Genomic DNA, 24,534 nt, shown 5'->3' on the forward strand with positions numbered 1-24,534 from the left:
AGGCTGAGCAGGCTTAGCACGAAGGCCGGAAATACACTGTAGAAAAAGGTAGTCACAGTGGGGGACTTAGCCCGCCACACCTAAGAAACACACGTCAGGCTTAACAAGTGATACTGATTTAAGACAGAGAAACAAAGCAGAAACAGAATTAGACCTTAAAACACATACAAACCCCTCTTGTGTGTTATGTAATAACACGTAACAGATTGAATGGAACAAAATTATGGCAAATGGAGCCAGTATGATGAATGCTGTGGTAATAAACGATAGCAGTTGGAGAAAAATGTATCACAATAAACCCACATGAGTCAAGGAAGTACATTTTTTAAAAAAACCTGATATGCTAAAAGAAAACTGGAAAGGATCCAATTCTGAGATTATTGAACACAAAAATCACATTAATGATGCAATTAATAATGGGTTTGATAACATAAACTTAAAATTTATAATAAAAAGGGCTTCCCTGGTGGCGCAGTGGTTGAGAGTCCGCCTGCCGATGCGGGGGACACGGGTTCGTGCCCCGGTCCGGGAAGATCCCACATGCCGCGGAGCGGCTGGGCCCGTGAGCCATGGCCGCTGAGCCTGCGCGTCCGGAGCCTGTGCTCCGCAACGGGAGGGGCCACAACAGTGAGAGGCCCGCGTACCGCCAAAAAAAAAGAAATACTTGCCCGTGTGCACAAGGAGGACCGGCCGGGAGTTTCTGTAATAGCAAGAGTGGGTTACAAATTAAGCATCTATCAGTAGAGGAACGGGTAACTAGAATAACATCGATCTGTAGGAACTAGTGGGGACAGATCACCAAGACGGCCTATTGAGTGAAAAGAACAAGCTGCAGAATGACGGGGGGGGGGGGGGGGGCACCATTTGTGTAAACAACAGCAAAATGCCAGACTTTCAGGGGCTGTGCACACGTGTGTGCGTGTGTAATAAGGCCTAGAGAATGCACAGGAAGTTGATAACAGTATTTAGTTGACAGGGGTCAGCTCCAAGGGTATAGCGTCATCTATAATTTTTTTTCAAGAAAATGTATTCATGTATTACTAGTATAATTAAAAATTACCGTAAAATCCAGTTAAAAAGTTGTTTGACTCTTCAAAAAGAAAGAAAGGGATGTTCTTTCGGGAGTACAGGGTGTTATCTCCCAAAGTGTCCCATGAACAGAGAACAGGAGGCATGGAGACGGAAGGGCGTCTCAAGGCCTCTGTCCAGCTGCCCGGCCTCCTCCAGGCCCGCTCCCTCCCAGGGGCGTGCTGGGGACCGGGGTGTCCTGGGCGGGCTAGGCTTGGTGAGTTTTGCATCCAGGGACTGAGGTGGCTTCCTCGAAGGTAACCGTGCGGCGGCCTGTCCTTCCTCCAGAGGGTGGCTGTGGAATGGGATGGAGGGGACGGCGGCACCTTTTGAGTGGGAGCATCCCCTGTGGCCCCACTCACCGGCCCCTCTGCTCTGAGCGGGCAGGACAGCCTGGCCCTGTCTCTCCAGCTGAGTCTAGAAGAGATGCCAGCGCTGATGGGGAGGACAGCTAAGTAGGAAGGCGCTCTGGCAGGAGGCTGTGCAGGTGCTGCCGGGTCAGCGGGCCGGGGACACCCAACCCCGCCCGGGGAATGGGGCCGGCTGAGCCCCTGGCGGGAGGGGGAGGGCGAGGCCATGGCCGCAGAGACGTCAGCTTGACGCGTCCTGTTGCCTTGGCAGGTGATCAGTGGGCTAAAGCAGAGGATTCTCAAGCTGGAGCAGCAGTGCAAGGAGAAGAACCACACCATCGAGTACGGAGCCTTGGGGGGCCGGCCGGGGTCGGGGGGTGGCCCAGGCTTGGGAGGGGCCCGCTGGGCGCGCACCTGGCCTGCCTCCGGCTCCACGTCCACACTCGCTGTGCCCTCAGCTCCAGCTTCCGTTCCCACCCTGCCCCCACGTCTGTGTCCAGCATCCCGTTCACCAAAACGGGACCGTGAACAGCCGCGCCTCTTCCATCCGACCCTAAGGAGCAGTGTTCCCCTTTCCTCTTTTCTTGTTCCTGTTCCACTGAAGAAGTGCTTTCTCTCCTTAGTCTTCTGTGGTCACTTTTCATCTCCAAGATGAACTGTATAGACCTTGATACAAGCCCTTAACGCTTGGTCATCTCCCCTACCTGCTTCTCTCGCTGTCATGCACTATCCTGGTACTGTTTTTTTTTTTAATTTTTTTATTTTGCGGTACGCGGGCCTCTCACTGCTGCGGCCTCTCCCGTCGCGGAGCACAGGCTCCGGACGCGCAGGCTCAGCGGCCATGGCTCCCAGGCCCAGCCGCTCCACGGCACGTGGGATCTTCCCAGACCGGGGCACGAACCCGTGTCCCCTGCATCGGCAGGCGGACTCTCAACCACTGCGCCACCAGGGAAGCCCCCCTGGTGCTGTTTTTAGGGCAGCAGCGCGGACTCCTTTCCTGCTGTTTTATCACAGAGGAGAGCCTTTCCTAGCTGTGTTTGAGTTTACTTAAGGAAACCTGAGTTTTCACTTTCTGTTGTATCCTCTTTATACAATAGAACCCCCCTCCTTTGTTTCTTGCTGGAATCGTCAACTTTAAAATTTTTATCATTTGCCGATTTCTTCTGTGTCTCAGAATCCTGAACTCTGTAACTTTACTTTCATTTCTCTGTTAGAGCCTTTTCCCTAAAGTCTGTTAAGTGTTGAGAACAAGGGGAATTATACAGGCAATACAACTTGAAAAAAATGATTCTCTTTCCTTTAAAGAACCATTCCCTCCACTTTCCCCAAAGATGACTCTTCCCGTCTAACCCTGAGGTCTTTCTTCACAATTCCTGCCGTTTTTAAAGACATGCCCTTGTTAGCAAAGAATACCTGCCGGGGGTCGGTTACCTCACCCTGGAAAGCGGCAGGTCCAACAAGGAAGGGCCCTGGAGGTGTGAGAATTCTCTCCTCGGCCTTGTGCAAGGCCACGGCCAGCTGAGGGCCGGCTCAGGCTTCGCTTCCCAGCCCGGTTCTCTTCCAAAGCCCATCCTTCTCCCATGTCCCGGGAAACAGGCTTCCTCTTGCTCTGCCCGGGAATGCTGGCACCGCCATGTCAACTCTGAACTTGGGTTTTTAGCAAACTGCAGACTGATATGAAGACCACTAACTTGGAGGAGATGAGGATCGCCATGGAGACATATTACGAGGAGGTGCGTGCCCTCCTGCCCCGGGGTGGGGGGCGGGGTCAGAGGGTGGGGGGCCAGCTGCACTGAGGGGCCCTCTTCTAGTTCATCTTAACTTGAACACAAATCAGCAACTTAGCGCTCACTTCCTGCCACTGGGTGGAAGTCAGGAATCACTGCCGTTTTTTCATTTTGTATTAAATGCATTTTTAATTTGGTGTTTACAGATTCATCGTCTCCAGACTCTCCTGGCGAGTTCTGAAACGACAGGAAAGAAGTATGATCCTCTCCTTGGGAGCCATGTTTCATGTGTTGTTTTCATGTTAAACTGCTGTCAGAGCAGGGTAGGCCTTAGGTGGGGCCTGCAGACACTGCCCTGACTTGGGAGCCTGCGCCCGTGTTGCTCATGGTTAGAGCTGGCGTGCTTCCCTTTGGGACGTTACAGATGTGTTGCCCACTAACAGCACCGTCGGTGCTCTGGGCGCTCATTGTTTGTACTACTTCACAGCTTCCAGCTTAGACTTAGAAAACACTATTTTTCAAAGCAGATCTTCCTTTTCGGAAGACATTTAGTACCAAGTACAAGTTCATCTTGCCAAATAAGTTTATTAGGAGAGACATCAAAGTTTCCTTATCTCGTGGATTTTCCCTTGTCCCTTTCCCAGGTGATATCAGGCTTTCAACAAATTAGGAAAGGAGGGATCCCTTATCTTAGATTTGGTTGTGTCACCAGCCTCTGCAGTGAATTACTGACATTTATTGAGCATTTACAATGTGCCAGGCGCGGTCTTCCCTTTTTCTCCTTTCCTCCTAGTAGTTTAAAATGAGGGCTGGTCGGGACTTCCCTGGTGGCACAGTGGTTAAGAATCTGCCTGCCAGTGCAGGGGACATGGGTTCGAGCCCTGCTCCGGGAAGATCCCACGTGCCGAGGAGCAGCTAAGCCCGTGAGCCATGGCCGCTGAGCCTGTGCTCTAGAGCCCGTGCGCCACAAATACTGAGCCCACGTGCCACAACTACTGAAGCCCGCGTGCCTAGAGCCCGTGCTCTGCAACAAGAGAAGCCACCGCAGTGAGAAGCCTGCGCGCCGCAACAAAGAGTAGCCCCCTCTTGCCGCAACTAGAGAAAGCCCCGCGTGGAGCAACGAAGACCCAATGCAGCCAAAAATTAATTAATTAAATAAAATAAAATAGGGGTGGCAAACTTTCTGTAAAGGGCCAGAGGAGTCGATTCCCATTATTCACAGTGTTATGTTCTGTAAAGTGTCCACGAACACTGAATTGGGAAATGCTGAACCAGTGCTTCTAGGGGAAGCACGGAGTTCTGTTCCTGAGACCCTCTGGTCACAGCTTTCCCATCACCTGACCGGCATACAACCCGCCTTCATGTGTGTTTCCGTTTAAAGGCACCTTATTTAGTGTCCGTTCTTAGCACTGAACTCTTGACCAACCGCGCCGTGACTCAGGCCTGAACGAAGCTCTGACACGTGTGGTTCCTCCCTGAGCTGTGTCACAGCCTCCTAGCAAGTAAGAACTATGCTGCAGGGGACCGCTGAGAGCGGCGAAATCAACAGAAGGCACAAAGACGAGAAAAGACCTCGAAATCCACCCTGTGGATAGGGCGAGACCTGAGACCAGATGCGGATGGCGCCTGTCCCCCCAGCCGGGAGTGAGCCCGCCTGCAACTCAGACCCACAGACTGACCGCAGAGGCACCACAGGCATCGATTTGGGGGTTACAGATACGTTTTAGTGAGTAGGCGAATTTGCAAATATGGATTCTGTGAATAAAGGGTATTGACTGTATTTTAGACTCATTTTGCGGAATAAAAGGCAAGATCAAAACTATTATCTAAGGGGCTTCCCTGGTGGCGCAGTGGTTGAGAATCTACTGGCTAACGCAGGGGACACGGGTTCGAGCCCTGGTCTGGGAGGATCCCACATGCCGCGGAGTGACTGGGCCCGTGAGCCACAACTACTGAGCCTGCGAGTCCGGAGCCTGTGCTCCGCGACAAGAGAGGCCGTGATAGTGAGAGGCCTGCGCACCACGATGAAGAGTGGCCCCTGCTTGCCACAACTAGAGAAAGCCCTCGCACAGAAACGAAGACCCAAACAGCAAAAATCTAAAAAAATTTAAAAATTAATAAAACTCCTACGCCCAACATCTTTAAAAAAAAAAAAAAGAAAAAAGAAAAAAAAACTATTATCTAAGTACTTACAGAACAACAGAGAAAGTAAACGTCCACAAGTTCCTTAGTGGTCCTGTTTAATGTCCATTGCTAATGACTGAACACAGTATTTCGTTACACAGGCTCGCTGATGAGAAGAGCGGATAGCAGTCTGCTTGTCTGGGCTTCAGAGTTAGTGTTCCCTGTTCAATCGCAAACGTTCATCGGCAGAAACCGCGCTGAGTGCCCAGGCCGCCGAGCGCCCAGCCCTCACTCAGGACGCGTAGTAAACCAGTTCAGGCACCAAACCTTAGCCGCTTGGTCTCGTTCCTCCTAGGCCTCCAGTGGAGAAGAACGTCGGCCTTAAAAGGCAGAAAAGAATGAGCAGCGCCCTCCTGAGCTTGTCCCGGAGCGTCCAGGAGCTCACGGAGGAGAACCAGAGCCTGAAGGAGGACCTGGACCGCGTGCTGAGCGACTCCCCCACTGTCTCCAAGATAAAGGGTACCTGCTCCCCAGAGCCACCAAGGGGGGAGGCGGGGCTGGGGACGCCAGGAGGGGCCCCAGGATGCGGGCGGCTGCGGCCGCAGGGGAGTCGTGGCCCTCCTTCCCCCGCGCACCCGGGGCAGCGCTGCTCCAAGGTGTGTTCCAAAGCGGCGGCAGCCTGCTGAGCGCCAGGCGCCGCTCTAGACACAGCTAGAGCAGTGAAGGCGCTCTTGCTAAGACGAGAAGCCAGCAGGTCAGATGCCGGCCAATGGTAAGAGCGCGGGTCAGGGGGCCGCGGGGGGCGAGGAGGAGGGGGGCCGGGGGGGGCACCAGCAGGCGCAGAGCCCCCAAGCGTCCCGGCGCGTCTGAGGCCGGGGGCCCAGCCTGCGTACGCGCTGGCCATGGACACAGAGGTGAGGGCGGGGGAGAACAGGGCCCTGCAGGCCACTCAGGGGACAGAGGGCTGGAGCAGGGGTGGGAGGGTCTGCCTCGCCTCTCGAGGACCCCCTGCTCCTGTGCTGAGTGGACGCCGTGTAGGAAAGGGCCTCGCAGGGGCCGCTGGTGGCCTGGCCCAGGTGGCACAGCAGTGGTGAGAGGTGGCCGGGCTCCGGTGCACATGGGGAGTGGGTGCAGCCTGTGAGGCACACGGGGTCCGGGCTACTGAAAGGACGGGGGGGTGGGGGACATGGAGCGAGCGTGCCGGGGGGGTGGGTAGGTGGCCGGTGGAGGTCGGTGCGTTGGTGAGTCGGGGGTCGGGCGGGGCCCTCGGCAGGAGGACCCGTCCTGGAGGCCATCGGGGACCAGGTGACCCGGCGAGAGTCCGGTCACCCAGCGAGTGAGTGGGGGGAGGATGGACCAGCTGAGCCGCTTGAGGGGCCTCCAGGAGCGTGTGGGTGTCGGGGAACACACTGGTGGCCCGGGGGCTGGGGCCGAGGCCGGGGCCTGGGATGTGGCGGAGTGGACTTGCTGCTGAGCTGGAGAAGGGCCGTCTTGGCAGGCTGGTGAGGCCAGAGCCCGACAGGGTGGAATCGGGAGAGAAGGCCGCACTGAGCCCTCTCCCGACCGCTTGTGTCGGTAAAGCCGCGGTGAAAGGGAACAGACGTCGCCGTGGGGCCGCCCTCGGCACCGCAGGTCTGCCGGGCGTGGGGCCGCCGGCCGTGGGGGCCAGCCTCTGGAGGGGATGCCGTCGGGCCGTGCTCCAGACGGGAGGTCCGGGCTGAAGGGGCCCGTCGGGACGGCCGTACGAAGGGCGCCCGTCACACCCCGCTGTCCCATCAGGCTCGGTGGAGTGGAGCAAGCCCCGGCTGCTTCGGCGGATCGCAGAGCTGGAAAAAGTGAGTGTGGTCCCGCCACGGCACCTTCCCTGCTCAGGACCTGCCTATGTGAGAGCAGCGGGTCTTAGAACATGGGACAGACGCAGCGCCGCTCCCAGGACTTACGCAGGGAGTCGGGTTGCGCTGAACATGTAAACGGTGGCCGTCTGTCCGCAGACGGCACGCGGACACGCTGGCAAGAGGAGACTCTTACGGGTCCGGACGAGACCTAAGGGCGTGTCATGCCTGTCCCTCGTGTCACAGACGGCAAAGCATGGTCACACGACACACCGAATCGTTTCAGGCTCTCGTGGGCACCCGTCGCTGGGTGCGTAGGATCCCAGAGCCTTTCAGACACCCAGCCTGCCGTGCACCTGGGGGCTTTTTACTACCAGTCACTTACCAGACTGTTTCTCACCACTCGTGTAGTATTTGAATTCTCAGAAAACTGTGCATCCGCACTTTGCCAACCAGGAAAGTTAGGAAGTTACCGTTTCCTCATATCCCCCATGTGAATTTGCAAATGTCGTCAACCTGGTTCTGTTGAAATGGGTCAGAAGTGTCCCTCCCTTTTGAGTACTGGTACAGTGTCAAGTTAGAACTGTCCACTGTTTGGATGCAGAGGAAACCTAGAGGGGAGCAATAAAAAAAAACAATCATTTCACGTATTTACAAAGCAGAGAACTTAAGTGTCTATAAATTGTGGGTAGTTCAAGAATGAAGCTTGGTAGGAAGGAAGGGCAGCCAGGGGTGGTCCAGAAGCCGGTGGGGCAGCGCTCTTCCGCTCGGGGAGATGCTGGTATCAGTGGGAATCTGAAGGCGCTCAGTATCTCCAGCTGGCAGAGCTGGATCGTCCTTGACGTGTGAAAGCACAAAGGCTGAAAATTCCAGACGTCCTAGGGAAATAAGAGGGTAAACAAGCACAAAGGAAAGCAGTTTACGGTTTCACCTTCCGTGCTCTGCTGTCTATTACCGCACCTGCCCCATCCCGGCTGGGTCTGCGTGCTCCCTGCTCCAGAGGAAGAGAGTTCTGGGGGCGGGGGGCGGGGCGGAATGCCCTTCCATCGCCCCCAGGACTCTGGTGGAGCAGAATTGTCCCCGGTCAGCGTCCCAGGCTTCTCAGATCACACGCAGAGCTCTTCCCATTCCCTTGCTTGGGATAAGTTTCCCCTTGGCCGTTGTCCCTTTCCTAGGAAAGTAAAGTAAGAAATAACGTCTAACAGATGCCTTGTTGCCTCCAGAAAATAAGTCTGATGGAAAGCCCCAAATCACACGCTTCAGAGGTGGTCCTGTCTACCCCGCCGGCTCACTCGGTGTCCAGCTCCACGGTGCACCGGCAGCCACGTCCCGACCGCCAGGAGGAGAGCGAGCGACTGCGGGGGGTTGTGAAGAGCCTGAAGGGCGAGCGGAATGCCCTGCACACCCGGCTGCAGGAGCGAGAGTACGTTGTCCCGCACGGCTGGCGCCCGGCCACCTCCGGGAGGGGTCCTGCTCCCGTGACTTGTGTAGTTGCGGGACTTGAGCTGTTCTGGGGATTTGGGGAAGGCTCAGCTCATGGCAGTCGTCACACAGATACGTTTCTACGATACTGAAACTTGTGGTGTTTTAGTTGTGAAATGAAGGCAGCTGTAGTGGGGAAAAGGAGACACTGATTGGCCGTATGACGTCACGAAAAGCACGGGGCGGAGGGTGCCACTTAAATCTCTCTACACGGAATTCCAGACGGCTTTCCAAATTCTTTACACGGAATTCCAGACGGCTTTCCAAATTCTTTACACGGAATTCCAGACGGCTTTCCAAATTCTTTACATGGAATTCCAGACGGCTTTCCAAATTCTTTTTCAGAGAAGCATTGACTGTGATTGATGCGTGTAAGATAACAGGCCATCCATCAGGTCTCTTGCAGAAGGGGTTAAAGATTCAGTACTATGTTTACAGCACCTAATCTGTGCATCAAACAAGACAGTGCTGTGGCGTGTGGAGTATTCAGTGTGACCATAAGAGTGTGGAAGGCGGAGCCTCAAGGTTCTGCTCATTTGCCCTTTGTTCTCTAGTGTCTCGCTCTGTAGCCCCCTTAAAACGCTCCTGTCTCCTCCTGTTTACGTGTGGCTTCTCCAGTTGCAGTTCTGTCGTGAGCAGGCTAAACCCATGCATCTTCTGAGATGGTGTTTCTGAGACCTTGCTACTCAGAGTGTGGCCTAGGAAGCCAACGGCCGCAGCATCAGCTGGGGGCTGGTTAGAGATGCAGACCCTTGGGCCCTGCCCACCCGGGGCTGGCTACCTTGGCCTGGCCCAGATCTCCTGAACCTGACTCTGCATCTAATGAGACCCCCCCTGGTGATTCACGTGCACGTCGAGGTCTGAGAAGGACCCGTCTCTGCTGCCTTCTGTTCACAGCAGAAGGCAAATCCCTTCCCACTCCACCTGTTTTTTCACCTCCAGTCGAAGCCTAATAGTGCATCCATGTGCTAGGTTCTTTATAAAAATTAGGCCAGTCATTTTGCATGGTAAATAGCATCTCTGATTATCTCTTAAGCCGTCGCATGGCACGATAATAACTTCCACTCCGTGAGCCCTTACCGTGTGACACTCCTGGTGATGTTTCTCATTCACGTGAGGTCACCACCACGTGAGCAGTGGAACGTTTTAAAGCCACGTTCTCAGCGAGGCGTCACCTGTGGGGCACAGGCAAGCTCGGGTGGAGGTGCCTGGGTACCCTCTTGTCTTCGAGGCCTCAGCTCAGGCTGCATCGCCGTCTGGTCCGTGGCGGGTCCTGGGAGCTCTCATCTCAGGAGCAGATTAGGCGCCCAGCTGTGTGACCGCTGGGTTAATGCCTCTCCTCGCGGGACGGTGACGCCCGTGAGAGCGGGGCCTGCGCCTCGTCCGGCAGCCCCGCTCCGTCCGTTGCCCGCGCGCACGGAAAGTGCTCAGTAAATAACCAGGCGCCCCAGCGCTGCTCCCAGATCCCTGCAGTTACAAAGAAGGGCCTTTCTTCGTCCTCATCCATGCATAAGGAAGGAGGTTGGACCCGTTACGTTTTCTGAAAGCTCTTCGTGCTCTGGTGACCCAGGTCACTGCGAGCCTTTGTTTTAATGACGCTGAAATATCTCTGGTTCCTCGTTCAGTCTGGAGGTGAAGCAGCTACTGCAGATAAAGGCTGACTTGGAGAAGGAGCTGGAAAACATGAAGGAGGGTGAGAAGGAGGGAAGAGAAAGAGAGGAGGCTTTGAGGTGAGTGGACGAAGTCGGAAGACACGCAGCCCCAGGCCCTTCCTTGTTCCCCAGCCCCGCCCACCCCGGCGCATCCGCGCTCAGCCCGCATCGAGTACAGCTCCAGCCCGATCACATCGCCCCTCTCCTGAGGTCCTCCCGTGGTTGGCTGTTTCCCTCAGAGTAAATATCCGACCTCTGGGGAAAGGCTGCTCACGGTTGGGCCAGTGTTTGCCGCTCTGGCATCACGGCCAGCTGCCCGGCCCGCACCCTCCTCCAGCACGGCCGCTGCGGGCAGCCTCAGACGCGCCCTGATTCCACACCCCGGGTCCAGACGCCACCTCCCACGCTCCGTCCTTGACCTCTGTCCACCGTAGATAAAAAGTGGACACATGGCAAATGTCCGTCAGCTGGTGAAGAGAGTAATAACGGAAGTACGTCCGTACAAAGGGATGAGGGCTGACACCTGCCACGACGTGAATGAGTCAGAAACCTGATGCTCCCTGAAGAGGCGGACAGAAAAGCCCGCGTACTGTGCAATTCGCACATATCTGGAATGGGCACATTAATAGAGAAGACAGCGGCTTAGGGGTTGCTGGGGGTGGGGGAGGGGAGAGTAGGGAGTGGCAGGTAAGGGGCTCCTGTCTGGGGTGACAGAACTATCCCGGGATTAGATAGTGAGGATAGTTGCACAACGTCGTGACTACACTAAAAACCACTTAATCGCATATTTTAAAATAGTGAGTTTGGGGTTATATGAATGTTATCTCAGTAAGAAATGCCCAAAAAAGTAGGTTAGAAATCTGCGCAGAAATATTTAGCACTCAGAATAATTAGTAAGACACGGATTACCGAAATGAATACCAAATTGTATCTTCAGAATAAACGTGACTAGACTTTGCCGGAAGCCTAGCATTAAAGTCAATCAGAATGGGCGGGCGTACAGTGAAGAATTATTTTTACCTTGCCTCTGAGATCTGTAGCAAGTACATGAGTTGTTCTTCCTTCCACTCGCCTTGCTTGTTAAAAACCCCAAAGGATATCCGTGCAACGTTCACGCAGTCGGTATTTTTTCCGTTCCTCCCGTGTGTCAGGAGTGGGGTCGGAGGGGTCGCCCTGGGCAGTGCCGGCTCCTGGGCAGTCAGGTGGTGGCGGGGCACCCACCTCGTTCCCGGGGGGCGTCCTTGCCAGCTCTGCAGGCCGCCACCCCTCCTGTCACGTACAGACATCTTACACGGCGTCATGGCAAGTAAGGTGTCACTTTCTTCCCTTCCCACTTTAGGGAGGAAATTCAAGCACTTACCAGGAAGTTTCAAGAACTGGAAGAAAGTAAGAAAGGAGGGGAGGAGGACCCCGAGGAAACGAGCCCGGAGGTAGGGTTGTCTGTGTTTTTACCTCCTGTCCGGCATGGCGGGACTCTGAGCTGATGCGTTATGGTTCTGACTGTCTCCGTGCCTGGAGTTTTGCCTGAGTCCAACGTTGACAGTCCAGTTTCCTTCTACCATCACAGTCGATTTCTATAAATTGCGTGTATTGAATCCTGGAGTTCTGCACTAATTATCAGTTAATTGACTTTTCAAACTAGTATTCGCGTCTTAGATAGTTAAGCCAGTGAGTGAAGATCTTCCCCAAACTTCAAATAAAAGTTTAAATATCCAACAAGGGTTGCCGTTAGAAGGCGAGAAGGAGTTTGGGAAGGCCCCGGGGAAGGCTGGAACTCTCAGTGAAGAACCGGGAGGTTCAATGTAAGTTGCAGAGTCTGCACTGACACGGGGGCCGGCCGGGAAGGCGCTCGCCGGGGCCGGCACGGCCCCTGCCCCTGCCCCTAGGCCGGGGGTTGGGTGACTGGGGAGCCGCAGCTCCCTCCGCAGGGCGCGTGGGCAGGTAGGCAGGCGGTGAGTCTAGGCTGACCCTCCTCCCTGTCCCCTCGCTCCCTCCATTTCTATGGACACGACGGCGAGGGTCTCCCCTGGCTCCTCCCTGAGCACCTTCTTGAACCAGGGGAGCCCTCTGGCCCCTGTCGGCCCAGTGCCACCTATGCTAGAACTTCTAGTGGCGAGAGTGTGTCTCCTCGCTAATCCTTTTTTTTCCGATTAATGGATTCCCCAGATGGCAATTATAATCTTACATCTGTTAACACAAAAAACTAATAACTGAGGTATTGAAACCCTGTGGCTGCAGTTTGCCCCAAGGGGAGCCTGTCGTGTGAGTGTGTGACAGGGAAGACCAGCCTGGCCGGGGCGTCCAGCGTGGGTGCACGCTGAGATGGGCAGCTGTGCCGCCCTCTTCTGCGACCCTGGCTACAGATCTGAGTAACACGCCGAATCCACCAGGACGGCCAGGCTTTACCCGGCACGTGTTTTAGCCGAGAAGTTCTGTTGCTTCAGAAAGCGACTTGCTGTTTCGGTAGCCAGTAGCCTGACGGGGACTGGCCTCTAGGAGAGGGAGGGCATACCAGGTGCGGGGTTGACTGATCTGCTGAGAGTGGAAAAGAAAAGTGTTTGGGTTTGTTTTTTTTAAAAATCTAGACGGGCCTCCCTCTTACAAGGTTTTCTTATTTAGCTGGAGTCCTGTTTTAAGGCCCCTCCTTCTTTTAGCATCTGACGCTACATATAGTTCAACCCCAGCACAAAAGGGAAAGAGAAAAGCCCTAAAAGGGAATGTGGAGAAGCTGACGAGCATGTCTCTCTCCAATGACAAGTTGAGACAAACCCCAGGCCGCCGACTGATTCGGCAAAGGAAAGGTGGCTGTCCTGGCGCAGGCTGGCTGGAGCCCCGGGGGTTGTGCGGTGCCCTTGACCCCGCATGTCCAGCTGGCCACACGTGGGGTGGACGTGTGGGTCCATCTCGGTCCGTTCCGTTGTTCAGGAAAGTAGGCTTTCTGTGTTACCCGTGTGGGTGCATCTCCTTGGTGGATTTTCCAGTGCTTTAGAGAGTGTTCTGAGTCCTGCAGAGGCACTGTCCTCCTGTCCAGGAGATTGGCCACCCTGCCCGATGGGCCCTTTTCAGGAGACCCCCACCTACCCAAACGCCCGCGCTGTCGGCCCCAGGTGGCTGCGGCGCCGGGCCGCTGACTGCCCGGCGTGTGGCGGGCAGAGCCGCGCTGTTTGTCTCCTCGAGGCTCCTTTCCCAGTGGGATGCTCACGGTGCTGACCGGCCCGTGGCTTGTCCGCCGCAGGCAGCCCTGACCCCTGGGGGGCACCCGACACACGTGGATTGGAGAGTTCTGCTTATTCCTGGAGCTTTCCCTTAGGGAGAAAAAATATTTTCCACGTCCACCGGAACTGGCAGTAATGGCTTTGTCTGTGCAATTCATCTGGTTCTGCGCTCCCACTGCAGGGGACACAGGTTCGATCCCTGGTCCGGGCAGTTCCACGTGCCACGGGGTCCGGCCAAACAAACGAACAAAAAACCAAGCTAGGGATCTATTGCCTTTTATCTCAGAAGTCCCATTTCTGTAATCCAGTATTAGACGAAAAGGGAGCCGGTAAAGGACCTCCCGGGAAGCAGGTAACGGGTGCACCGACGTGACTGAGCTCAGACGGTGCGTGTGGTTACCTGATGACGCCACAGGTCACGTTGCTTCCCCTCCTCGCGGGAGAGCGCTACCCCCAGAGTTTACAGGGTTAACGAAAACCGACTTTCACCCTAGTTACTAGCGAATGTGTTAGCTCTCCAGAGACTTCTTCTGTCGTCTGGCATGCTGAGCGGTGTGGACACTGATTTTTTTCCTCTAAATTAAAGTCTAGTCTGAGAAGCTCTGCCTGCATCCTAATATCCTGCTTCCTGGCCTGATAGCCGGCTTCTCCGCCCCCATCCCCGACCCAGTCACCCTTCTCACCTTGGACTTCCTGCAGACCCGGGAAGCGCCCCGACCCCCCGGTCCCTCCCAGACGGACTCGGAGCTGGACACGAGCGAGGGGGGCTCCTCCCGGCCCCGCTCCGGCTGCTCCGAGGGGAGAAGAGACGCCGCCGCCCGGCTCCTGCAGCGCCGATGGAAGGGGCACCAGCACTGGGTGAGAGTTCCCTCACCCGCCGGCCCTCTGCCGCCCACATCCTCACTCGCCAGCCCTTCCTCCGTCCCTTTGCCGGGGCGGGCTCCATGCCAGACGCCCTAGACACGTAGGAAAACGTAGGGAGGCAGAAGATAGCCTCCGGAGACCCGGGGTCTTGGGTGGCGAGGGCGAGAGGAAGGCCGCGCCTGGAGCCCGTGTAGGCGAGCTGGGGGGTGCCTGCCGCGGGCCGGGCAGTGGCTGGTCTGGAAGCCTCTGTCACCTCCCGATGGGTCCCAGGGATGCAGGCTGTGGGTGCAGCGCCCCTGCAAGCACGGGACTGAGCTTAAGGGTCTCCCTGGCGGTTCGGGCCCCATGGCAGCCCTTCGCTGGGGCTCCCGGGATGGCCATCTTGTCAGGAACAGGGAGAGCCTGCCTCGGGGCTGCTCCTCAGGGGACAGCGGTGTGGGTGACGGGACAGCAGGGCTGCGCGTGGGGTCTCAGGCCCGGGGGTGGGCTGAGTAGGGCAGCAGGGGCCGCAGGCTGCGCACGACAGACCGGGAGCCGCGATGTCCCGTGGTCTCTCTTGGGGGAGGAGTGGGGCTCCTCTCATCAGCTCCTGGGGGGGCTCGCGGAGATGGGGCTCGCGGAGACTGCAGTTGTTAAAGGACGGTGCTCTCTGATGACGAAATGCTCCAAAAAAGCCCCCTCCCCCCGTTTGATAGAACGCACATGACCCTTGTTCCCCCAGCTGGACAAACAAACAGAAACTGGAGCTCTCCACCTGCCCGAATAGTGTAAGATCTTAGCTCCGGAAATCTGCCGGTGGAGGGTTTTTTTAATCATGGCTTCTTCCCAACTTTGATGACGAAAATCTACAAAACATAGAACGTTGAAAGAACTCAGTATGTTCAGTGAGGTGCTAATTCTCGCCCCCCACCGCGGTTCAGCAACAGCGCGCGTTTAGCCACGTTTCTTTTCTGCACGTACTGTTTTTTCCAGAACTGTTTGAAAGTAAGTTTTAGACGTTATGAGACTTCAGTGCGTATCTTCTAGGAATGAGGATGTACCACTTAACCATAGTACCGTGACAGCACCGGAGAAATTCCCCCGCCACCCCGTGATTTTGATGACTGGTCAGACTTGGGAGTCAGTGACCCAGACCCTGCACGGGGGTCCCCTTTGTAACATCACCAGCGGGCAGTGTCAGCCGCTCTGTGGACCTCCAGAGAGGACACAGCATGTTATAGGACAGTTCTGGCTGGGGGAGGGGCTTCCTCACACGGAGCCTAAGACAATCCCGTCTCAGTGGTCCCTGCGAGTCACTTTGCCGTGCAGCCGGCCAGGAACCGCAGACGCCCCCGTGGCGGCCTGGGCTTCGGCTGTGATTCGCCTCCCGGTCACGGTCACGGCCGCTCGCTTCCTCCTTCGCTGTTGCAGGCGGGTCTGCATCAGCTCCATCAGCCTCTCCCGGAGCCCCTTGGGTATGGGTGGCGGGCAGGGGGCTGACTCTGCTGTTGCGTCGCTGTTGGCTGTGGCAGGGGGAGGGACCAAGGGACGAATACGGTATCACAGAAAACTCATCCTCATGTTAATTCGTAACTGATCTCCTTATTTCAGAAAAAACAGGCCGTTCTGGACGAGGTAAGCCAGTTTTATTTTACTAATTTCAAAATACGTATTTTTACTTTGGTTCAAGTGACTGTGCGGAGATCTCAAGACGCGTCATTGAGCCCGTGTTTTCACGAACCCAGGCCAGGTCCCAGCACTGAGTTAAAATACTGAAGTGATGTTAACATCAAATAAACACTTGGATAATTTCACACTTTCATAATTCATTCAGTCATTCATCAGTCTCTCAACACACTTTTATTGATCATCAGTTCTGTGGGCCCTCAGGACACAGACATTAAGACAGACAGGCCAGTCCAGGATGGAAGCGGGGTTTAGGGGCACGTCCACGGCACTGTGGGGTTCCTGCTCACCAGGGCCGGGAACGTCCCTGCGGGGGGGCCGGGCCTTGAGAAGGAGAGGGACTCACTGAACTGGGGAGTGAGAGGAAGGGCATCCTGGGCAGGAGAATTTGGCAAACAAAGCCCTGGGTAAGGGAAAGGGTGTGGCTTGCCCGGGAAAAGGAGAGCAGGGGTGTGACGGAATGCGGGTCAGAGCAGAGGAGAACAGTAGGGTATGTGGTAGACAGTGCGCATCTAAGCCGCCGGGACCCTCGCCCGGCCTCCCCACCGGCCCCAGCTTCTGCTCTGCCCTCCCACGGCCTATTCCCTTTGCAGCCACCTGGATGATGTTTTTAAATGTTAAACCACATCACTCCGTAATGACTCCTCTCACACTTGGAACAAAACCCAAAGCTGTTCCCCGAAGCCCTGCGTGCGCTGCTCCCCGGTCACCCCTCCGGCCCCGCTCAGTCTGGAGGCGTCTCTGGCATCCTTGAAAATATCCAGGCTGCTCCTGCCACAGGGCCTTTGCGCCTGCTGCGCCCTCTGCCTAGAAGGCTCCTCCTCCAGACAGTCGCATGTCCTGCTCCCGGCTTTACTCAGGTCTCTGCTGAAACACGGCCTTCCCTGGATGCCGCACCACCGGCACTCCCCAGCCCCGCGCCCTGCTTTAGTCTTCTTCATAGCTCCTGTGCCTACCCGATACTTCACCCTTTTTGCAACTGTTTGCCCCTCCCATTAGAATGTAAGTTTCGCGGACGCAGGGACCATCCCGTGTTTCTGCTGCTAGGTCCCTGGTTCCCAGAGGGGTGCCTGGCGTGCGGTCGGCATTCAGTAAACGTTTGTGAGCGACTGAGGGGACGAGGGTCCCTGGAAGGACCGTAGAGCACCTTTATGAAGCAGGCGGCGGCCTGTGTGCTGTCGATGGTGTTCCGCCCTTTCCCCTCCGGTGTCCCCTCCTCCCTCAGCCTCCAGGGTGATGACAGACCCGCCGTGCGGGCTGTCGTGTGGGCAGCATGGCGTGCAGGACGCCTGCTCCCCTTTCTGGCCTGCTCGGTCAGCACCCTCTCCCCTCCAGCGGGTGCGGTGGCTTTCCTGTGAACCGCGTGGTGGGAACCTTCTGGGTTTGTCTAGATACTCATTTGCTTTTCGTGCGTTATTTTGTCCTTAGTAACTGATGTTCTCTCGCCTCTTTGTTGTCTCCTAACCCCTGTTTGTGGCATTTCCTTCACTTTGCGTTCAAGGAAGACAAAGATGTGTTCTCTTGGTGACTGTGATCATGGAAGCATCTGAACCTCTAAACGGAGGTTCAACGGTGGGGCTCGGCGTGCTCGAGTGTCGTTCTCCTAAACGTTATGGAGCCGTAAGCCCTGCTCAGGACTAGAGGCAGGACCCCTGAAATAAAAGTGCCGCCCCTAAACTCCAGAACGTTGATCTCAGCACTTACAGAGCATCCACGTGTATCTCTAAAGAAAATGATTTAAGATTGAGGTCGAAGGATACGTAATTCCTTTGTCATAGTCTGAGATCAGGCTCCGCCCTACTTGACTTTAGAAGTTGTACGTGGAAAGCGTATGGAGTGGAATAACTATTCCAACACGGAATAAACGATCTCAGCATGAAAACATAACTACGTGTAAAATATGGAATCACATTTGCAGCTAAATGTAATAGCGTTTCACAGGGCCTTTTCCTTCCCAGAGCAGTGGCATGTTTCTCGCTGTAGGAGGTTGTGGCGAGTGAGGGAGAGAGGCTCCTTCAGGCACTGCCGAGATTCTGCGGCAGAAAGGGAGCCCTCTTCTCGGCCGTTGGAGCTTCTCCCTCTGGGACACCCCAACCCGTGCCTGCCATCTTCCAGGGAAACTGACACCCGTCTCCGTCTCCCCCCACCCCCCACCCCGCTGCCCCCGCTAGGCTGCCGTGCTGCAGGCGGCTTTCCGGGCGCATCCGGCACGGGCGAGGCCATTGTCTAGTGGAGTGTGCAGCCCGGACCCCCCTGCCGTGCCAAGCCCTCCCACCCAGGTAACCCTCAGGGGCTGCACACGGGCCCAAGTCCTAACGTTCTCTCTCCATTTCTTCCCACGCTTTGTCGGCGGGACAAGCGTAGACGCCTTTGGGTCCTCGCGTCCTGCCTCGCCCTGGGCGTGTGCCTCGCCCTCCAACCCCTGGCACCCGTGCCCCCCCCCCCCCAGGGTTGAGCTTCAGGAGCCGAATGGCGTTGAGGTGCTGGGCCATCGAGTACCGTGTCCATCTTGGGGTCAAGACAGAGGCTTAAACTACAGCAAAGATAGGAGTCCCTCCCCTGGGAAAACCCCCAGACACCGATTCTAAGAACCTCTAGAGTCCAAGTAACCTGCAGTCAGGAGACTGCTGATGAAATAGTAACGAGGCAGCACCCGAGTCGGAACCGCGCTCCTAACCCGGCGCCGAGGGTCCGCGCGCAGGAGGTGGCGGGGGTTCACGCGGTTCTCTTCCCCACCGTCGCTGCCCCAGGACTCGCCCGAGCCCCGCGTCCCGAGCCCTGTCGTCCAGGCCGAGGGGGACCCGTGGCAAGAGGAGGCCATCACCATCATCCAGTCTGCCTTCCGGGCACACCTGGCACGGGCCAGGCACAGGTAAGTCCACCTGGCAGGCCTACCTCTGTTCTGTATTGCGGGGCAGTGCCGGACACCTGCGGGGGCTGCCCAGCCGGAAAGGCACAGGGTGTGTCACCAGAACGTAAGCTACACCCACCCACCGGGTGAGGTGGGCCACAGGCTCCGGTCCTCGGAAAGAAGCCTTTCTAGGACCGTTCCTCCTGCTGGGAGAAAACAGATGGGAGGGGTTAATAGCATGGGGTTCGGGGAGCCCTCGGTTTGCAGACTGCCTGTCGGCCTGTGCCGATGCCCTGCCCCTTCCTGAAGGACACCATGGCATGACCCGTGTTCAGGAAGACGTGGGTGTCGTCAGAAGCCTTGCTGCAGCAACACATTCTTGTCAGTGGCGCCGTGCCTGCCGGATCCGCCGGGGCTTGGTCAGGACTGTCCCGGCTGCAACGGCTCAGAACCCTGTATGAGTCACCTCGGGCAAAGAGTGGGACTTACAGCGGGCCAGGGGCCGAGCTCGGGTTGGGGCCCGTCCCTGGTGCAGCCAGCCACGGCCAGGGGTGCAGGGGACACGCCCGAGGCCCCTCACAGCCCGCCTGTCTCAGGACCTGGGCCCGTCGGCCTCGCACGATGTCTCAGGACCTGGGCCCGTCGGCCTCGCACGATGTCTCAGGACCTGGGCCCGTCGGCCTCGCACGACGCTGGCCTTCCCTAAAGTCAGAATCAGCTAGTCTCTCTCTCTCTCCCAGTGCTGCTGGTCCACGAGCTGCCCCTGCAGCGTTTCCCGACAGACCTGCTTGGGCCCCACACAGTGCACCCTCCTCTCCGCCCTTCCCTGCAGCCTCTCCTGGTAATTGCATTTCATTTTGGATTTCACGCGAGGGGCAGCTGGCCTTCTGAGGTTTCAACCAAAAGAGCTGCCACCGTCCCGGAAGCTGGGACGTGTAAAGTCGTGTCAGGGGGCTCGTCCCACGGCCACCTGCGAGCTGGGTACCGCCTCGGCCACACCTTCCTGTCACAGCTCCGTCCCGTCCCTTGGGTCGTAGGGGAAAGAGCCGGCCCCAAGCGACTTCCCGGAGCCCGACAGGCTGGCCGGTTCCGGGGTCGGTGACCGCAACCCACGCCGCCGGAGCTTCGTGGTTTTGATTTTTATTCTCAGCTCTAACTAGAGCAACGCGGTGTCCCTCCTTTGGGCCAATGTTTTTCCTGTTTGTTGGTTTTAAGTAAAACTTTGCCTGTATTTCCTCTTCTGCTTCATTAAGATCCAGTAACAGTCAGTGGAGAAATCCCTGGACTGGCAGGGGCGCACAGCCCATGGTGAGGCCCGGTCCCGGCTCTGCCCCACTCCAGACTCGGGGTCCTCCCCGGGCCTCACTCCTCCTGTGCGAGAGCCCGAGGGCTGGGCAGGGCCCCTTGCAAGTCGCTTTCAGTCCCCAAATGTATGATTCTGCCTGTACTTCAGGTCCTCCTCCCTCAGACTGTAACCGGGACACTTGCTTGGACCATCTCTGTACGCCAGAGGGGGCACAGAGGTGGCGGCGTGAGGTTGGGGACTGTCACTAGACAGCGTACTCTTGAGTCTCGTTTGAGAGCGTGGCGCGCGGGCTGAGTTCTGAGGTCGCAGAGGCGCAGTCGGAGAAGGGCAGGTGCAGGAAGGGCGTGGTGCTTCGTAACGAGGGAGAACTGTAAAAGGAGCAGTTTTTCTGAACAGAAGTGTGCGCCTAGGGAGATGGGTGGGTGCGACGAGCCTGTGAGGATGGGAGCCTCCCACGTGCCTGTCGTTTCAGGGCAGGAAGACAGCGAAGGGAGCAGCGGGGAGACCGCGGAGGCTCCGGCTCCCAGGGACGGAGCGCCGAGGCCATGGGGGCCAGGGGCACCGGCAGCCCCGCTGCCCTGCTCTGGTGAGTGTCGGGTCGCGGGGGCCCTTCCGGGGCTTGCCTGACCTGGAAACCGCCACGTGTGAAAAATCGTACTCTGTCCTCTTCGGTAATCTTGTCTGGCTTTGTCAGAGCGAACTTTGAACTTTGAGGTTCTGTCCAAAACCTCCGTCTGTAAAGCTCCCCAAAGGCTGCATATTATTCTCCCAAAACCAGTTTCAGGCGGATTTCACCAGACCCTACGTCTGGCGACCTTTAGATTCCTCGATCAGGGCTAAAGGGCCTGTGTATGCCGCCCTTTCCTCCTCTTGTTAAACGCGTGTCCTTTCAAAGCGGCAGCTCATCCTCCTGCCTGAAAAGTGCCACCGCCGGCCGCGTTCGGGCCCTTGTTGACACGAGGAAACGGTCCCTGTGAAAACTGCACATGGAGCCCTTGTTGGATCTGATTGTGAAAGTGTTTTTAAAGGGAAAGAAAAACTGAAGCTAACCTTGAAAACTGCTGTTTTTAATTTCATAAGTTTTTCCACTCTCATAGTTTTCTTGACAGTTACAGAAAAAAAGCTGACACAGTTACAGTATCCGCAGCACGCGGGTGGTGATTTCCTTCCTTCTTTTATCTCAAGTCAGGGATTGGTTCCTTTTTTATTGGCATTTTACTCTGTGAAGCAGTCAGAGCAGAGGCCGTCTTCTGGGGCTGGGAGCACGGGCCCCAGGCCCCAGGAGAAACTGCCCCTTCCTCACATCCCATCCAGGTGGCCACTGAGGGCGCAGGGGGTCTGCAGGGTGGTCGGCAGGCGCATCCCAACCTAGGGTCGATTACGATGAAGAGTTCAGATGTGCGTGAAGAAGGGAGCGAGAGCTCGCGGGTGGTCCCTGGGTGTTGGCCTGGCCTAGCCCGCCCCCTCCTCCTGCGGGGGGCGTGTCCTCCCAAGGAAGCCGGGGGCCACCGGCTGCATCTGCCCACGAGTCACAGCCGGCCTCCCGGGCCGCAGACTCCCGGACGCACGCTACCGTGAGGGCGCCGTGCAGAGAATCCCCGCCGCCGCCTTGAGCCTCCCCCGTGCCGCCAGCCTTCACCTTTCGCGGCTGTTTTGCTTTGGGGAGACTGGCCGACGCTTGGGAGCTGAGCGCAGAGGGTGCGAGTAGGCTCTAACGAGGGTGGCCGCGTGGCGTGGCGTGGCGTCCGTCAGGCCTGCCCCGCCGTCCCTCGCGTGTCCGCCCCCGGCGGCGCTGAGCGTGGCTGTGACCGCCGGCCCTTCTCTGTTGCAGCGGAGCCCCCTCCCTCGGGGCCGCAGCGCGCCGCGACTCCGCCCGCGGAGGACGTGAACTCCGATGACTCCGACGAGATCGTCTTAGCTCCGCCTGTGCCCACGAAGAAAATCGCCTCCCCGCCCTAGGCCCCTGCGGTCGGGTCGCCCGGCACGTGGCGATGCCCTGTCCGGGCAAGGTTAGGGTCAGAGGACAGAAGCACTCAGACCGGAAAGGAACTTATCTTGTGGGGAGGAGAACAGTACCTACTGACACCTCACCTCCGTCCCCGGTTTTTCTCTTTCGTTTTGCCCGTTTGTTTGTTTGTTGAGGGAACCCCGAATGCCTCTCTTTATTTTATCTCTGGGAAGGGGTCGCCTACGTTCTGCAGCCCCGGCTGCAGGCCCGCGTCCCCCCTACCCCCGGTGGTCTTCATGCCGGACAGACACACCTGCCCGGGCTGGGGGGCAGCAGGGGGCCCGGCCGAGACATGTCCTCTCGGGGCACCTCCGGCCACCTGCGGCCGTGTAGGCGCGGGCTGCTTCATCGGCGCTGACGCCACTCGGCCACCAGCTCCAGGACAGGCAACGCGCCTCGGGAGAGCTGATGCGAGAACTCTCGCTCTCAGCCCGAACGGAGGGCCCTGCGCACCAGGGAGAGCTTAGTCCCGGGCCACCCCTCCGCCTCCCCGTCGCCAGCGGGACCCCCAGCGCCCCGACGGCGCGGCAGCCCTTCCCGTGTTGCACCTCAGGGGCTCCGGCTCAGACTTTTCCTTCTTTCAGAAACTCCGGGGCCCTCCTCACAGCGGTCAGAGGCTCCCGGCTCCAGCACGGGCGAGGCGTGTGGCCAGGAGGATCTGTGTTGCCCTGTCTCGTGAGAGAGGCGGAGGGATCTCCCAGCCCCGGCCACCCGGAGTCAGGCGGGGGACCCGCCAGCCCCTTTCACCGCTCAGGTGCCGGTCATACAGTGGGTTGAAAAAAGTTCAGCCAGGGGGCCAGGCTTGTGTCATGTTTTCTTTACTCGGCCTGTGAGTTTCCAAGTCCGTTTTTTCTTCTGTTTCCCCCGCTGGACTGATGGCTAACTCGGGTGAACTCACTGCCGACCTTTGCCTTGTTTCATCCACTGGGTCCGTTCCTCCTCTGGGTGCCGGCTCAGCTAAAGGCCTGTAGGAGCCAGTCCACCAGTCAGGCACCCAGAGGGTGATGAAGGCGATGCCCGCGGCCTGCAGGTCCCCAGGGGGTCATTCTCCCCCCCACCCCATTCAAAAACGGGCATTTCTGCATTACTCCTTGCTCTCAGGAGCCCAGGGCTCTGGAGACCTATGACGGATGGGTCACTGTCGGGACGTCCTCGCCTGGTCCTGGAGGAAAAGGCCGTGTGTGCAGCGGGCTGGCCGTCGGCAGAGCTGGGATGGGCAAGCTCAGCCCCGGGACCTGAGTTTTCCAAGAAAACGCTCCTGAGAATTGCAGATACGTACGTTTGTCTGCCTGTGCTCCTTGGGCCCAGCGATGTTGATCTAGTAAAAGTAAGCAGCCTTGAAGACACCTCAGTAAATGACTTAACTCAAGGCTGTGACCCTCTGACGCTGTGTGGATCTGTTCCCTGGAGAATGCCAGGTGCCCAGCGTGCTCGCGGGGCCCACGGCTCGGGGCTGGGGTTCTAGGACTGCCGGAGCAGCACAGTGCGGGGCGGGACGGGCCTGGGGCCTACAGGGCCTGCCTTCTGTTTGCCTGCCTCTCTGCTGCCCCTCTGGACGGGCCCGGCCGCCCTGCAGACAGACCAGAACCCTCGTCCCAGCAAAAAGACCGATGGCATTAGGAAAAGGACGGCCACCTAGCTCAGAGCAACCAGCGTGAGAGCTGCAGAGCTTTGCTTCGTTTTTAAGTAATAAATACCCTGTGCGGAAAGCCCCGTTCACCTTCAAGAGCTGAATAGAATTTAAATTCCACGAGAAGCCGTCTAAGCCAATTCAAACCCCTGCTGTGGTTTTGGAAACAATGTTTGCTCTCGTGTGGCTCAGAAATTCTGAGCACTGGAGAGTGGACACTCAGACCTGCCCGGGGCCGGCCGGCAGCTGCTCCAGGTGAGGACCTCCCCGAGCTCCCAAGGGCCTGTTAGCAGCTGATCACGCCGGGTACGCATCCTTTGAAGCGAGAGAACCCACATCTGGGAGTTGAAATGTGAAGCCACCAGGTGGCTCCAGGAGGAAGTGGTGGACTCGCTGGTCTTTGACCTCTGTATTTAGGAACACTCTGACCTACGCGTAATTTGTACGCAAGTCTCTCGGAAGGCATAAGCTTTTCCCTCTGTGCTACTCATCGTTGGCCTTTGTAAATAAAAGCTGTTTTGCAGGGTCTGTCTTGATTGCCCTATAAACGCGTGACCTTTCATGACCTCTGGGTGGGCCACTGCCGTAGCTCACGCTGCACAAACCCCGTGCTTCTGGGCTCCTGGCTTTTGCTTTGCTCACAGCACAGCCCTGGGAGCGCAGAGCCGGCCGGAGGGAAGGGTCCCACAGCCAGCTCCCCGCCGTGCGGGAACTCGTGCATCTGTCTTTGAATTTCTCTTCCTTGTTCATCAGTGAGGAC

The 24,534-nt window shown here is 57.4% G+C and overlaps 1 protein-coding gene across 3 annotated transcripts in view; it reads left to right on the forward strand.

Annotated features, from left to right (window-relative positions):
* IQCE (IQ motif containing E) overlaps positions 1-24,310 on the forward strand; it is a 39,460-nt gene extending 15,150 nt beyond the window's left edge. Inside the window, exons 8-23 of one of the 3 annotated variants that reach the window (XR_013824122.1) lie at positions 1,690-1,760; positions 3,079-3,151; positions 3,352-3,401; positions 5,625-5,788; positions 7,049-7,104; positions 8,325-8,524; positions 10,209-10,313; positions 11,575-11,665; positions 14,150-14,308; positions 15,905-15,928; positions 18,151-18,258; positions 18,730-18,851; positions 19,571-19,671; positions 20,609-20,722; positions 21,968-22,898; positions 23,246-24,310. Coding sequence is in view for 2 of the 3 variants with exons in the window: in XM_079899074.1 (XP_079755200.1) it covers positions 1,690-1,760; positions 3,079-3,151; positions 3,352-3,401; positions 5,625-5,788; positions 7,049-7,104; positions 8,325-8,524; positions 10,209-10,313; positions 11,575-11,665; positions 14,150-14,308; positions 15,905-15,928; positions 18,151-18,258; positions 18,730-18,851; positions 19,571-19,671; positions 20,609-20,722; positions 21,968-22,095 (1,566 nt within the window). In the remaining variant the exon portion in view is untranslated. Of the gene's footprint in view, positions 1-1,689; positions 1,761-3,078; positions 3,152-3,351; positions 3,402-5,624; positions 5,789-7,048; positions 7,105-8,324; positions 8,525-10,208; positions 10,314-11,574; positions 11,666-14,149; positions 14,309-15,904; positions 15,929-18,150; positions 18,259-18,729; positions 18,852-19,570; positions 19,672-20,608; positions 20,723-21,967 lie in introns of all 3 variants that reach the window. The other 2 variants (XM_079899074.1, XM_079899075.1) reach the window with 2 other exon arrangements.
* Positions 24,311-24,534: the final 224 nt, after the last annotated feature.

Source organism: Stenella coeruleoalba (assembly GCF_951394435.1).
Source record: "Stenella coeruleoalba genome assembly, chromosome: 15".
NCBI classification, from domain to species: Eukaryota; Metazoa; Chordata; class Mammalia; order Artiodactyla; family Delphinidae; genus Stenella; species Stenella coeruleoalba.